The sequence below is a fragment of the Bos javanicus genome, chromosome 16 (assembly GCF_032452875.1).
Source record: "Bos javanicus breed banteng chromosome 16, ARS-OSU_banteng_1.0, whole genome shotgun sequence".
NCBI lineage: Eukaryota > Metazoa > Chordata > Mammalia > Artiodactyla > Bovidae > Bos > Bos javanicus.
In genome coordinates this window covers 71141716-71156687 of record NC_083883.1, presented here as the reverse complement: position 1 = coordinate 71156687, position 14972 = coordinate 71141716, and the positions used below count along the sequence as shown (strand labels likewise).

At 37.2% G+C, this 14972-nt stretch overlaps 1 protein-coding gene across 7 annotated transcripts in view; it reads left to right on the top strand.

The window, feature by feature from the left end:
* RPS6KC1 (ribosomal protein S6 kinase C1) overlaps positions 1-14972 on the top strand; it is a 203271-nt gene that overhangs the window by 120396 nt on the left and 67903 nt on the right. For 5 of the 7 annotated variants that reach the window (XM_061383527.1, XM_061383526.1, XM_061383530.1 and 2 more), the window contains one exon: positions 8724-8816. The exons of the other annotated variants lie outside the window; for them this stretch is intronic. In XM_061383527.1, coding sequence (XP_061239511.1) covers positions 8724-8816 — 93 coding nt within the window. The remainder of the gene's footprint in view (positions 1-8723; positions 8817-14972) is intronic. 7 annotated transcript variants of the gene reach the window in all.

The following is a 14972-nucleotide window of genomic DNA, read 5'->3' as shown; positions in this document are numbered from 1 at the left end:
ACCTTTTAAAACGTATAGTTATCAGAACTATACTTCTTAGTGTAAGAATTTCTGTTGTTAGGCAGTTGACCGTTCTTTTTAGGACAAAGTATATACACTTTTGTTACTTCTTCTCACATAATAAATGTGTTTAAGTAAAGTTACCTGCTGAGCCATTTTCAGATTGTTAATGGTTATAACTCTGTCCTGTTTGCTAATCTTTTCCTGTTTTCTGTCATTTTTGTTTCAATTATATTATTTCTTTACTATTGAATTAGTCTTTCTAATTTTAAAATTAAAAAGCATTTTTAATGAAGTATTATTGACTCAACGATATTGTATTAGTTTTAGGTGTACAGCATAGTGATTCAATATATTTATATATTGCAAAACATGCATCATAGTAAGTCTAGTTATCATCTATCACCATATGAAGTTATTACAGTACTATTAACAGTATTCCTTGTGCTGACTTATTTACTTTTAACTGAAAGTTTGTACCTCTTAATCTCCCTTACCTATTTCACTCAACTCTCCCACCTCCCCTCTGGCAACCACCAGTTTGGATCTGTGTCTGTTTCTATTTTGTTATGTTTATACATTTGTTTTTTAGATTCTGTATATAAGTGAAATCATATGCTGTTTGTCTTTCCTGTCTGATTTAGTGTACTTAGTCTAATATCCTCTAAGTCCATGCATGTTGTTGCAAATGACAGGGTTGCATTTAAACATTTTTAAGTGGACTGTTTATCTGAAGGTTGCTTTGAATTCAGTTCTTGTTTTCTGTGGAGTTGGCAGCTGGCCCTACGTGCAGTCCAGTGTGTATATTCTCCTTCTATTTTGGGGGGACATTGATAAACATATTAAATAGGATGGGCCTCTATGAACTTAGTTTTTTTTTGTTTAACTAAATCCATCTTGTATATAAATACAGTTGATCTTGAACAACATGGGATTGGACGGTGCGGGTCTACTTACATGTGAATTTTTTTTAGCAGTAGTACTGCAGGATCTGTTGTTCAGTTGCTGAGTTGGGTCTGACTCTTTGTGACCCCATGGACTGTAGCTCACCAGGTCTTCCATCTTCCACTGTGTCCTAGAGTTTGCTCAGATTCGTGTCCATTGAACTGGTGATGCCATCCAACCATCTCATCCTCTGCCGTCCTCTTCAATCTTTCCCAGCATCAGAATCTTTTCCAGTGCGTCATCACTTCGCATCAGGTGGCAAAGTGTTGGAGCTTCAGCATCAGTCCTTCCAATGACTATTCAGGGTTGATTCCTTTTAGGATAGACTGCAGTCTAAGGGTCTCTCAAGAGTCTTCTCCAGCACCACTATTTGAAAGCATGAATTCTCTGGTGCTAAGCCTTCTTTATGGTCCAATTCTCACATCCATACATGACTACGGGAAAAAACATAGCTTTGACTGTATGGACCTTTATTGGCAAAGTGATGTCTTTGCTTTTTAATATGCTCTCTAGATTGGTTGTAGCTTTTCTTCCAAGGAACAAGCGTCTCTTAAGTTTGTGGCTGCAGTCACCATCCACAATGATTTTAGAGCCCAAGAAAATAAAATCTGTCACTGTGTTTCCATTTTATTCCCCAGCTATTTGCCACGAAGTGATGGGGCTGAATGCTGTGATCTTAGTTTTTTTAATGTTGAGTTTTAAGCCAGCTTTTTCACTCTTCTCTTTGACTTTCATCAAGAGGCTCGTTAATTCCTCTTCATTTTCTGTCATTAGAGTGGTATCATCTTCATATCTGAGGTTGTTGGTATTTCTCCCAGCAGTCTTGATTCCAGCTTGTGAGTCATCCAGCCTGGCATTTCTACTCATCCTTACTCATTCAAGCTCCCTATTTATACATTCTCTGTTACAGTTCCCCATAATCACTTTTATAAGGGAATAACTTATTAAGCAAATAAGTATATAAAGCCTGCCGTGTAACTTTTGACTTTGAGAAAGGAACCATGATGTGTATCAGTCAGAATTTTCTTTCAGGCATAGCTTTAAATGAAAATAAATCAAAAGAGATTTAGTATAGGGAAGCTGATTGTATTAGATTATATAAATTCACTAGCATCTAAGACTCTGTGTGTACAGTATCAAACTAGGTGTGCGTTGGAGTTGCATCCGCACAGTCTCTGCTCTTGCACACCTAAAGCAGGGCTTCCCAGCCTCTGGATCTAAGGCCTGATGATCTGAGATGGAGTTAATGTAATAATACGAGAAACAAAGTGCACAGTGAATGGAATGTGCGTGAATCGTCCCCAAACCGTCCCCCTTCCAGCCCGGCCGACGGAAGAATTGTCTTCCATGAAGCCAGTCCCTGGTGCCAAAGAGGTTTGGGACCACTGCCCCAGAGCATAATTGAGGAGCCAGTATATGTGCATCATTGAGGTAACAAGCGTTAGAATTGTAAGATCTATGTAGAATAATAAAACTTGTATCGGCAGGGGTTAAAAAGGGGTACCTAGTGAATTAGATTTGATATGTTAGGATTTTTTCCCTCAATTCTTAGGCAATTAACAGCAAGGTGTTTTTCTTTTAGAGTAAGCATTTACTTTTTATTTTCACTTTTGTATTTTACTGTATTAATGTGTGTGTGTGTGTGTGTGTGTGTGTGTGTGTGCGCGCGCACGCGCATGCACACACACACACATACCTGTGGCTCAGTCGTGTCTGAAACTCTTTGTGACCCCCATGGACCTCCAGGTTCCTCCATTCATAGAATTTTCCAGGCAACAATACTGAAATGGGTTACAATTTCCTTCCCCAGGGGAATCTTCTGGACCCAGGGATTGAACCCACATCTCCTACGTCTCCTGCTTTGGCAGGCAGGTTCTATCACTGTGCCACCTGGGAAGCCCTTACTCTATTAAACCTGGCCTTTGTTTAGGTTAGAGACATGCTTGATTATTTCTTGTCTGAAATTTAATGTAAAATGTCTTTTGGAGGTTCTTGATTAGCTTGATGAATTTATTTCTCTTCTTTAACCATATTTGGACTATAGTGTCAACCAGTACAACAAGTGAATTGATTTAAATGATTTTTGGCAAGTCTTTAATTCTCTGCAGAGCAGATATTTTTCTTTTTTGAACACACAAACATTTGTTTCTAGCCTGGTTATTAAGAAAATAAAAGAATCTTCCTTTTCAGTTTTGAATTTTTTTGTTGATCACTGTTTTTCCTTTGGGGCAGTCTGGGTCATGACTTACTTTACTTACTGAGTTTTCTGTGATGGTTCAAGCTTTTGCTTTATTGAATTTATTTGAGACTCTCATGCAGTAAATAAAAAAGTTCCAAATTTTTCCAGTTGTTGTTGATAATATCTTTTTCAAAAAGAGGACAGAAAGGAACAAAAGCACTATCCTACTCTTTCTTTTCTTCATTACTAAAAAGCTCCGAGGAAATTTAAAGACCAAATCTCAAAAAAAAAAAAAAAGAAATGAGCTTTGCATAAACTAAAGATACAGTGGCTCAGATGATAAAGAATTCACCTGCAGTTTATGAGACCTGGGTTCGATCCCTGAGTTAGGAAGATCCCCTGGAGAAGGAAATGGCAAACCACTCTAGTATTCTTGTCCTGAGAATTCCATGGATAGAGGAACCTGGTGGGCTACAGTCCATGGAGTTGCAAAGAGCTGGATACGACTGAATGACTAAAACTTTCACTTAAAGTTGCAGTTTTAACTAAAGGAGATGGATTTCTTTTTCCTTTTTTTGAACTGTAGATGACTTTGAATGATTTAAGAGTTACTAGTTTTAGAGGAGATTTCCCTGTAAAAGACATGGAATAGCTCATTTGCTATTTTTAGCTCTAGGAATTTAAAACTCAAGATCAATGAAATTTAGAAAAAGTAAATGGTCTAAATTTAGGACATAAAAGATTGTGTAGTTTCTAAAGTATGAATGCAGTTTTTACTTGCAGTTATAAGGTATGAATGGAAACCCAGTGGGCCTTCTGTACGCATGGGCCCCACATTTGTGGATTAAACCAACTACACACTGAAAATAGTTGGGGAGACAAAATGCTAGAAAGTTCTAAAAAACAAAACTTGAGTTTGCTGCGTGCCAGCAACTACTGACATAACATTTGAATTGCGTTAGGTGTTATAAGTAGTTAGAGGTGATTTAAAATATATATGGGTGGATGTGCGTAGGTTATATAACTACTACACCATTTTATATAAGGGACTTGAGCATCTGTGCATTTTAGTATTCATGGGGATCCTGGAATCAGTCTCCTGTGTATTGGTTCCAGGGACAGTTGTGTGTAGAATGTATGCATTTCCTGAGTATTTCATAGATTCTGAGTATAGTTGCTATAATATTGAAAGTATTTCACTGTTGTGCATTTTGTTTACTAGTATCACTGGTATGTCTCAATTCTTCTTCAGCAAATACTTTAGAATGAGTGTCGTGTCACCCTTAATGAGACGTGGGCAAAGCAAAGATGGCAGGCAGGTGCACTCCAGATCAGTAATAGGACGGCAGTTAGGAGTCATGCTTGAAATGTGACCTAAGAGAGACTTGTTTAGGAGGTTGAGTATTGGGGGTTAATAGGTTGCCAGGGAAAGTCTCGGCAAAGCCAAAAATCTACAGATGAAGCCAAGTTCAGAAACTAGTGCAGTTAGCTGTCATGGTTCAGAGTGTGGATTCTTGATATGTTCCTGGTAGAACTTTCCTTCTGCCTTTGACTGCTTGTTCCCGCCCAGATAATGCTGACTTAACTCTCAGGGTATTTAAGGACGAGCAGCTAACCCTGTTCCTCATACAGTTGGTGGACCAGCAGCTCAGCATCACCTGGTAGCTTCTGGGAAATGCAGATTCGTGGGCTCTACCACGAACTGACTGGGTCTGAATCTCCACTTTCACCAAGTCCTCAGGTGATGCGCATGCATGTTAAAAGTTTGAAAAGTACCTCACTAACAGATAGTTAAGAATTGAGCTAGATCTCATTGAGAAAAGGGAATAATATCAAGTAAAAACACTCTGGGCTGGATAAGTAACAACTTAAAAAGAACCCAAATGAAAACAAAGGCAAGCTTCACTTCCGCCATGTAGACAGTGTCAGACAGTGATAGTAAACAGGTCTCACTAGGTGCTGGTAACTCTGATCCACTGATGGTGACCCCCAAGAGCCCTGCATTGCAAGACAGAGTGTGGACTAACAGGGTCTCCCATAGGCTGGAGCAGTTGAGTGATACGTACTTGCCATCTTTGCTTCTGAAAGTTGGTGGATTATCACATCTTGTGTTTCCCCCCTGCTTCCACACCTCCTGTATTTAGTTTTGAACTTTTTGTTTCTCTAGGCATCTTCTGATACTGTAGCCGATACAAAGAAGTAAAATTTTTATTTTCTTCCTTAAGGAAATGAGCCATATTGCCTGGAAATATTTTCATTTACCCTGCCCCAACAGTATCTGCTGAAGTTTCCTTAAACAGTGTTATGTAATTATATAAATAAGATCTAATCCCCCCTTATCTATTATTTAGTTTTGTCATCTTAGCCAGATTGCTAAACCTTGCTGCTTTTCAGTTTTCTCATCTGAAAAAAAAAAAAAAAGAGTGTTGGACTTGATCTCTGCCTCTTCTGTTCTTAAAATTCTGTGGATTTATGTTTCCTTTTGCCATCTAAAAAAAGGAATAGATCTATAGGGATTCTGCCCAATTTAAACACTGCATATCAGAAATACAGGATTTTTTATTGATGATTTTATTTCATGATCTTTCTTTGTTCGTTTCTCTGATCTTAGACTTTTATAGATGGTTAAAGTAGAAAGAGAACTTGAATGATCACTTTGCCTTTGGTCTTTCCCCATTACAATTTCACCATTCCTGTCTTTGCAAAAGTAACCTTACTAAATACTGTTTCGTTGAGTTGCTTCTCATACAAAAACTTGTTTTCTAGATTCTGGAGAACATAGTCCAGACTTTTCTTCTTGGCATTCAAGGCCTGTTAAAGGCAGTAAGACCAACCAACCTTAAATGTGTAATTTTATTTTCCTCTGTTCTACAATTTCAACATTTTCCCCCCTACCAAGCCAGTTTTTTCCCCCAGTCCTATGTATAATATCCTTTCCTAACCTAATTTCTACGTAACATTTAAAATCCCCTTTGATTTCACTTCTTTCTGAGACCACAGTTTATCATACATTGACTAGTGACTTATCTCTATTTTTAAAAAATGTTTTACTGTTATTTAACTTTTCATGTGTTTAGCTTATCTCTTCAAGTAAATTGTAAATGTCTTGAAACTAGGGACTGTGTCTTTTGATGATTTTTATCCCTTTAAATTATCATGCACATGGTGGGCATGGTCATTTATTGAAAGACACAGTAGAGAACTTGTGGTTTTCTGTCTGCTGTTGAGATTGATAAAGTGAACTGATAACTTTCCTTGGAAACTGAAAGATCCTATGACATCAGTGAATAAGAGGGATAAGTAGGAGATAGGGATGTTGGACATGTTTGGCCATATTATTCTTTTTCCTCTTATGACGTTTTCTAGCCATTCCTTTTACAAAAATCACAAGCGGTTCTTATGCTTCCTTGATAATAGAGTAGGGAGAGCTGAATTTTTAATCATCAGAATGTGTTGTGTAACAGAAGGACTGCAATTTCATGTAAGGAGTTGGGATCTAGTCTGGGATCTTTCACTACTCTTTCTGACTGTAAACTCCCAACCATTCTGAACTTCCTTTTATTTATCTGTAAAATGGGATTATAATGATAACTTCTTGTAAGTACTACACTCAGACCAGGGTGAGATATGAGGATGAAATAATATAACATAGATTAAGAGAGAAGAGTCTGTATTTCTGTTTCATTTCTATTAAAATGCCCTGCTAAGTGTTTTTCTAGCCTTAAAAATTCCCCCTTGGATTTTAAGCTTTAGGGAGACAGAGATGTATCTGTGTTTTATGTCATCTAGCTCAGCACTTAATATAAGTGAGATATTAAAAATATAATTTTTTGGAAACATATCCTAGAAGTAGAAATGAATGATGCTAAAGCTGAAACTCCAGTACTTTGGCCACCTACTTCATGTGAAGAGTTGACTCATTTGAAAAGACTGATGCTGGGAGGGATTGGGGGCAGGAGGAGAACGGGACGACAGAGGATGAGATGGCTGGATGGCATCACTGACTCGATGGACGTGAGTCTAAGTGAACTCCGGGAGTTGGTGATGGACAGGGAGGCCTGGCGTGCTGTGATTCATGGGGTCGCAAAGAATCGGACACGACTGAGCGACTGAACTGAACTGAACTGAACTGGAAAGATTGTTATTACCCTGTTGAGTTGCCATTATCACCAACATTCTCAAGTTTCTGTAAAAAGTAAAGAGTTATCTTTTTTAAAAAATCACCTCTTTAGGCATATTGTAGTTCGTGTTTGCTTGCTAAACCTAAGAACAAACAAAAAAAAATTTGTAAGCTAATTGCACAGTGATAGTTTTTGTAGCTATTAAAGACACCTAATTAGTCTATGTGACCTCCCTCAGTTGTCACTCTCCTCTCTTCCTCCTTCCTTTCTTTTCTGCTCCTCCTCTTTGCTTCCAACCAGCATGCTAGCCGCTGTGAACATACAGGTGAATAAGGCCTACTTTCTGTTCCCAAGGAGCTTCTTGTCTAGTGATGTTGGGCTGCACGAGGACTTGAAGTATCGAAAATGGTAGCTCAGTAACTCCAGTAATCATAACATTTGGTTAGCCAGGTGATTTATCAGTAGCTACTCAGTGGGGCGATAAATGTTTCCTCTGTATTCTAACAGACTGTTGACAACAGAAGGGTCTGTTTTGAAGATATAATAAGGCTTTGTGTGTCCTGTCATTGCATCACCATTTTAATATAAAGGTTAATAAAGGATTGCTTTCTGATTGTGAATGCCAATGGAAAGGTCTTTGGAATTTATCTAGCCTAATGTTTTATATGACTGGTAGTGAAAAACTAAGACCAGTGGATGGGAAGTTAGGATTATTCTTTTATTGTAAGTGGTACTGAAATATCCCTTCTGTATTCATTGATCTTTTTTGCACTTTTTATTATGGTGAACAGATGAAGTTTCCACATCACAGGTGTTCAAATATTTAAAAGACATTTTCTTCTGTAAATCATCTCTTTTCTAGGCTTAACCAATCTCAGTTCTAGTAATTGTTGGTTATGGGATAGAGTTTCTTAATTCTTCACCATTATTAGCAATTCTGGTTGACCTTAAATTTGCCAGTCTCTCTTAACATACATAGTATATATTTAAAAAGAACTGTAGTTTTATGATGAGAGAAAATGACTTATGTTCCCTCTCTCCCCAAGTTTATCTATTGTTTTTTAGTCTTTTTCTTCTAAATTACTCTTGAGCCTTCTGGGGCAAATATAAGGCTGTGATTGATTGTTGGTTCAGTTATCCATTTGTTACAAAGTTTCATTATAGCTGTACAGTTCTGAATTGAATTGTTGCTCTGGAAACTGTATCAGCTCATTAATTTTTCTTTTTAAAATCTTGTTTCCAGTGTTATCATGATTTATTTACTTGGGACTTTTTTCTTGCTTTTTCTTTTTGATTTCTTTCATTTTTTATTTTATTTTTGACTTTATATTACAGACAAACAGAAACTTCCTCGTTTCATCTTTCCATTCTCTGATTTATGATAAATTTAGTTCCTTTGGCCTGGCATTTGCTTCAGCAGGCAGTCTTCCTTCAAGTACCTCCCTGATTGATGTGTAATCTTTGATATCTTCCATTAGCCTCCAGGATCACTAAGTTCAAGGCCCCCTTGGAACCTAAGGAGCCCTGCCGAGGAGCTGAAGGCCTTCAGAGTCCTTGGGGTGATTGACAAGGTAATTCTTCAGTGTCTCTTCAAGAGTTCAGTAATAAATCGACTGCATGCTGACATTATGTCTTTGAAGCTTTGGATCTTAAGGATATGAAACAAAAGGAGAAAATGACTCAAATGCATCTGCACTTTAAAATAACAAAAGCAGAAAAGAAAAAGCTTTTATCTAAGCAATTCGTGTAAGGTCATGCAAAATATGTTATGTTAAAGGAGAAGGTGCTTATTTGTTGGCATTCAGTCTAGTAAAGAGTTTGATTTTATAAACCTGTTATAGCAGTAAAGATACTGTGTGTTAGTTACAAAAACTAGTGAGTCAGTAGTTGTTCAGCATTAACTGGTATAGTCAGTCTAGTGGTTAAAAAGAATGGTGCTCTCCTAATAAATACTGTTTCTTGAGTACCTACTATGTATCAGACTGTGTATTAGGCATTTTATGTAATATAAACAACATAATACAATGTTTTATGTATGTTTACAGTATAAACAGCATAATCCTTTTTCAGCCCTGTTATTTGCATCTTGGTGGAAAAGTGATGTTTAGAACAGTTTAAATAACTTGCCCTCAGAGTCACATAGAACTATTTGAGGTAGTACTGGAATTCAAACCAGGATCATTGTAACACCAAGAGCTGTGTTTTTTTCCCTGTACACTAAATCCCCTTTTACACACTCATATTTTTATATTTGAAATCCAAGTACTGCGATAGCATCAGATATCTCAGATATGCCAGACAACAGTGCTGGGGTGTCAGAAAGCTTTTGAGTAATTGTAAAATCATACCCACTAAGCCAGTTTTAAATATTTTTGGTCAACCAGCACTATTTTAATACCTTTAAAAGTGAAAGAAAATGCCTTAATATTAGATATAAATTAATTTAATCTTTTTAATGTCAGTCAATCCTTTATGAAGCACCTTAGTGTTTATTTATAACTTCGCATTCATTCACTGCTTCTTGTGTTCTAAAGTATGTGTGTGATTCTAAGCTAAAGTTGAATAATGTGGAATATATTTCAGGTAATTTGAATACTAACTAAGAGTTTGAGGTATTTCAAAAGGAATATTAGGTTAGATATTACATGAAGATGTTGTGGTCTTTTAAAATTCTTATCAGCATCAGTTTGTCTCAGAGAAATTTATTTGACTAAATTTTCAAGTTAAAGAATTCTAAGCAATAGAACTTTTGATCCTGAAATATTTCCTTAACCATATTTTTTTCTAGCCTTCCCAGATTAGAGAAAATTCTGTTTGAGAATTCAGAGAAGTAAAATAGCAGTTAAATATTTCTTGGATTAATTAAAAGTTCTTGGATTTCTGTGCAGGCAAATATACTTTTTTGAGGTACCGTGTCTGCTCCCTGTCTTAGATCTGTTTATTTTGACAAATATGACCTTTCATTGCTCGACTCTTAACCATGAGCAGGTCACCTTTAAGTCCTGGTAATAGCTATGAGTCTCACATGTTTATCCAAATAAGGGTGTTGACAGTGGAGGAATCCCTAAGTTCTATGCTGAGAACGATAATTCACTATTATCTTTGTTCTCTTAACTGGGGGAGTATGTTGGTGTTTAGAAGTGGACGTTTTAACTTTTCTAAGTAGAAATAAAGAAATCTGTACTTTGGAATTAATAAACTTTGCAAATAATCTTTAAAAATTTGTAATAGTCTCTTGTAAAAACATGAATAGGTGGATTTTAAAAAACTTTGAATTTTTTTTAAGATTAATTCTCCATTGTAATGAAGGGTACCTAATATTTGGGTTTTAGAAACTTAAAAGTTTGGGAGAGAAGTGTTGTGTCAATTCTAGAAAATACACTGGATACATTAATCTCACCTGTTGTTTAGTTGCTAAGTTGTGTCCAACTCTTCTGCAGCCCCATGGACTGTAGCCCACTAGGCTCCTCTGTGCATGGGATTTCCCAGGCAAGAATACTGGAGTGGGTTACCATTTCCTCCTCCAGGGGCTCTTCCTGACCCAGAGCTCGAACCCGTGTCTTCTGCATTGGCAGGTGGATTTTTTACCACTGAGCCACCAGGGAAGCCCCAATCTCACCTGTACTGAACATAGATTCTCTAATTCTGTTTAATTATGATATGTTCTTTAAGAGCTATTTTAAATGTTATTCTCTAATAACTTAGGAAAATAAAATTTCCTTTGGAATAGAATTTGACAGACTTTTATAATGAAAACAAGTAAAGCAGATTTGTTCATTAATATCTAGACTGTGAGCTTCATGGAAATAAGATCATGTCTTTCTTGTTCACCTTTATAATATCAGCATCCAGAATCATGCCTGGCACATAATGGACACTTGGTCAATATTTGTTGAAGGGATGCAGTTGAGACTTAGGTGACTTTTAATGCATCATATGTAGAGTGACACCTACTGGTATAACGTGAGACTGCCATCTAGTATCGTGGTTCAAGACGCTCAGATGTCCTTACCCAGAGGGACAGTAATTACGTCGTTGTGTCTTGGTCCAGAATTCAAAGAGGAGTAAGTGAGTTTCTGTTCTTTAACTGGGATGGGAAAGTCTTTCATTTTAATGCGGTGCAAGGAAAGCAACACTTTACTTCTTGAGGAGAAACAGTTCAAATGGCAGTGGATTTCTCACCAGAAACCATCAAGGCCGTGCGGACGTGGCACAGCACTGGAGTGCTGAAGAACCGTCAGCCCCATTTCTATGTCCTGAAAAATAGCGTTCAAGAATGAAGGGGAAATTGGCCCTTCTGAAGGCTGAAGAAAAGGATGAAGCAACACTAAGGGAATTTGTCACTTGATAATCTGCTGTGAGAGAATAGCTTAAGTAAGTTCTCTGAACAGAAAGGAAATAATAAAAGCAGGAATTCTAAAATATTAAGAAGGAAGAAAGAACAAAAGACTGAAATACGAGTGGATGTTTTCCTTTCCCTCTGGAGTATTCTAAGTTATTTTATGGTTGAACAAAAAGTATCCTGTCTGATGTAGTTCCTTTAAAAAAAAAAATCATTTATTTATTTTAATTGGAGGATAATTACTTTACAGTATTGTGATGGCTTTTGCCATACATCAACATGAATGGGCCACAGGTATACCCGTGTCCCCCCGTCCTCCCACTGCGCCCCGCCCCCTCCCTCCAGCTTGTCACAGAGCACCAGCCCTGGGTGGCCTGCTTCATGAGGGCCTGATGTAGTTCTAAAAGTGTGAAGAGAAAATAGTTAAGATAATTATAAATGAAGGCGTATAAAGGAATGTGAGGTTTCTGCACTTCATTTGAAATGGTAAAATGATGACACCAGTAGGCAGCGATGTTATTTGTATCTGATGGCTAGAGTAGAGAGAGAGATACACTAAAAAACACTCTAGATAAACCCAATGTAATTCTGAAAAGCATTCAAGTAACCCACAGGAAGGCAAGAAAAAGAGAATAGAAAAAACAAAGAGAACAAACAGAAAATGTAAAAATTGGCTTCAGAGCAAAGAAAATTAACCGGAGACAGGAAAATTTTATAATGATAAAAGGGTTAATCCACTAAGAACATGTAGCGGCCCTAGACATGCATTCACCGTATATAAGTTTGGTATATTAGTAGTAGTATACTGATGTGCACATTCAGAAAACTGATAAAGCTGAAAGGAGAAATAAACAATTCACATTTGTGAGATGTAGTGAAAGTGGTGCTTAGAAGGAAATTGACAGCATTGAATGCATATATTAAAATTGAAGAAAGATTTAATGTCAATTATCTAAGTTTCCATCCTAGGAAATGAGAAAAAGAAGAGCAAAATAAATAGGGAGTCGCCCAATCATGTCCAACTCTTTGCAACCCCGTGAACTGTGGTCCACCAGGCATGGATTCAGGAATCCACATGCAATGCAAGAGACCCAAGTTCGATCCCTGGGTTGGGAAGATCCCCTGGAGAAGGGAATGGCTACCTGCTCCATTATTCTTGCTCGGAGAATTCCGTGGACAGAGCAGCTTGGCGGATTATGTCCATGGGATTGCAAAGAGTTGGACATGACTGAGTGACTAACACTGGGTCTTCCCAGGTAGCACTAGTGGTAAAGAACCCTCTTGCCAGTGCAGGAGATGTAAGAGACATGAGTTCTATCCCCAGGTCAGGAAGATTCCCTGGAGGAATGCATGGCAACCCACTCCAGTATTCTTGCCTGGAGAATTCCAGGGCAGAAGAGCCTGGTGGACTACAGTCCATGGGATTGCAAACAGTCAGACACAACTGAAGCGACTTAGCAGGCATGCACAGGCAGAAGAAAAGAAATAATAAAAATTAAGGCAGAAATCATAAGAATTGAAAACAGGAAATCAAAAAAGAAAATCAACAAAACCCAAACCTGGTTCTGTTAAAAAGTCAATAAGCTTTTATCTAGGTTAACTAATAAAAAAAGAGAAAAGATACAAATTTTTAAGATCAGAGACGTAAGAGAGAACCTCACTTTAGGCATAAACCTTAAAAAAGTATTAAGGGAATACTGTGAAAAATGCTGTGCACACAAAGTTAATAATCTAGATGAAATGGACCGGTTCCTTGAAAGACATAGTCTGCTGAAACTCACACAAGAAATATTCAATCTGAGTAGGTCTATATCTATTAAAAAAAATTGAACCAATAATTAATAAGCTTCTAAAGTCGAAAGTATCAAGCCTAGATGGATTCACTGGTGAATCCCACCAACATTTAGGGAAGAGATTGAACCAATTCTATAATTTCTTCCAGAAGATCGAAGCAGTGGTCATACTTTCTAACTCAATCACTGAGGCCAGTGTTAGCTTAACAACAGAAGTAAAGATATTACTAGAAATGAAAGTTATAGACCAGTGTCTCTCATAAACATAGTAAATAAAGCCTAACAAAAATATTAGGAATTTTGAATCTAATAATGTATAGAAAGAGCTATGTCCTGTGACCAAATGGTATTTATCCCATGTGTGCAAGGCTGGTTTGATATTTCAAAGTCAATTAATGTTATCCAGCATATCTACAAGCTAAAGAAGAAAAATCACATCATCCTCTCAATTGACTATTAAAAAACATATGGCATAATCCAGTACCCATTCATGATAAAAACTCTCAGCAAATTAGGAATCGAGGGAAAATGTCTCAACTTGATAATGCGCTTTTATAGAGCTCCTATAGTTTGCATCATCTTTAATGCTGAGAATCTTGAAGTTTCCCTCTAAGATCGTGATCAAGGCAAGGATGTCCTTTCTCATCCCTCCTTTTCAGCATCCTACTGAAAGTTCTCACGATTGCAGTAAGGTAAGAAAAGGAAATAAAGATACAAAAACTGGAAAGGAAGAAAGAAAACTTCATTTGAAGGTGACATGATTGTCTATATGAAAAATGCACCAAAAAATAAACTATTATAGGAAGGCTGCATGATACATGGTTAATGTATAAAAGTCCATCACTTTCTTATATACCAGCAGTGAACAAGGGGAATTTAAAAACTCAATATCACGTATATCAGCACTTCCAAAAAAATGAAATACTTAGACATAAATCTAACAAAATATATACAACTGTATATGAGGAAAACTATAAAACTCTAATGAAAAAAATTAAGGAAGAGCTAAATAAGTGGCGAGATATTCCATGTTCATATGTAGGGTGGTTCGTTATCGTCAAGATGTCAGTTCTTCCCTGCTTAATTTATACATTTAGTACAGTCTCAGTCAAAATCACAGCAGATTATTTTGTGGATATTGAGAGAACGATTCTAAAGTTTTTATAAAGGGACAGAAGTTCCAGAAAATATAATATTGAAGGAAAAGAACAAATTCAGAGAAGTAATTCTACCTGAATTTAAGACTTTCTGTAAATCTATCGAAATCAAGACAGTGGTGTGGGATTGGTGAAAGAATAGACAGATAAATGGAACAGAATAGAGTTTGGAAATATATCTACATGAATAGAGTCTAGTGGTCTTTGATAAAGGAGTAAAGGCAGTACCATGGAGAAAAGATAGTTGCATCAGCAGATGGTACTGAAGCACCAAAGCCAGTGGACATTCACGTGAAGAAAGGGGCCCGAGACACAGGCCTTAAAGGGGCCCGAGACACAGGCTAAGGCCTAGGGGCCCGAGACACAGACCTTAAAGGGGCCCGAGGCCCAGGCCTTAAAGGGGCCCGAGACACAGGCCTTAAAGGGGCCCTAGAC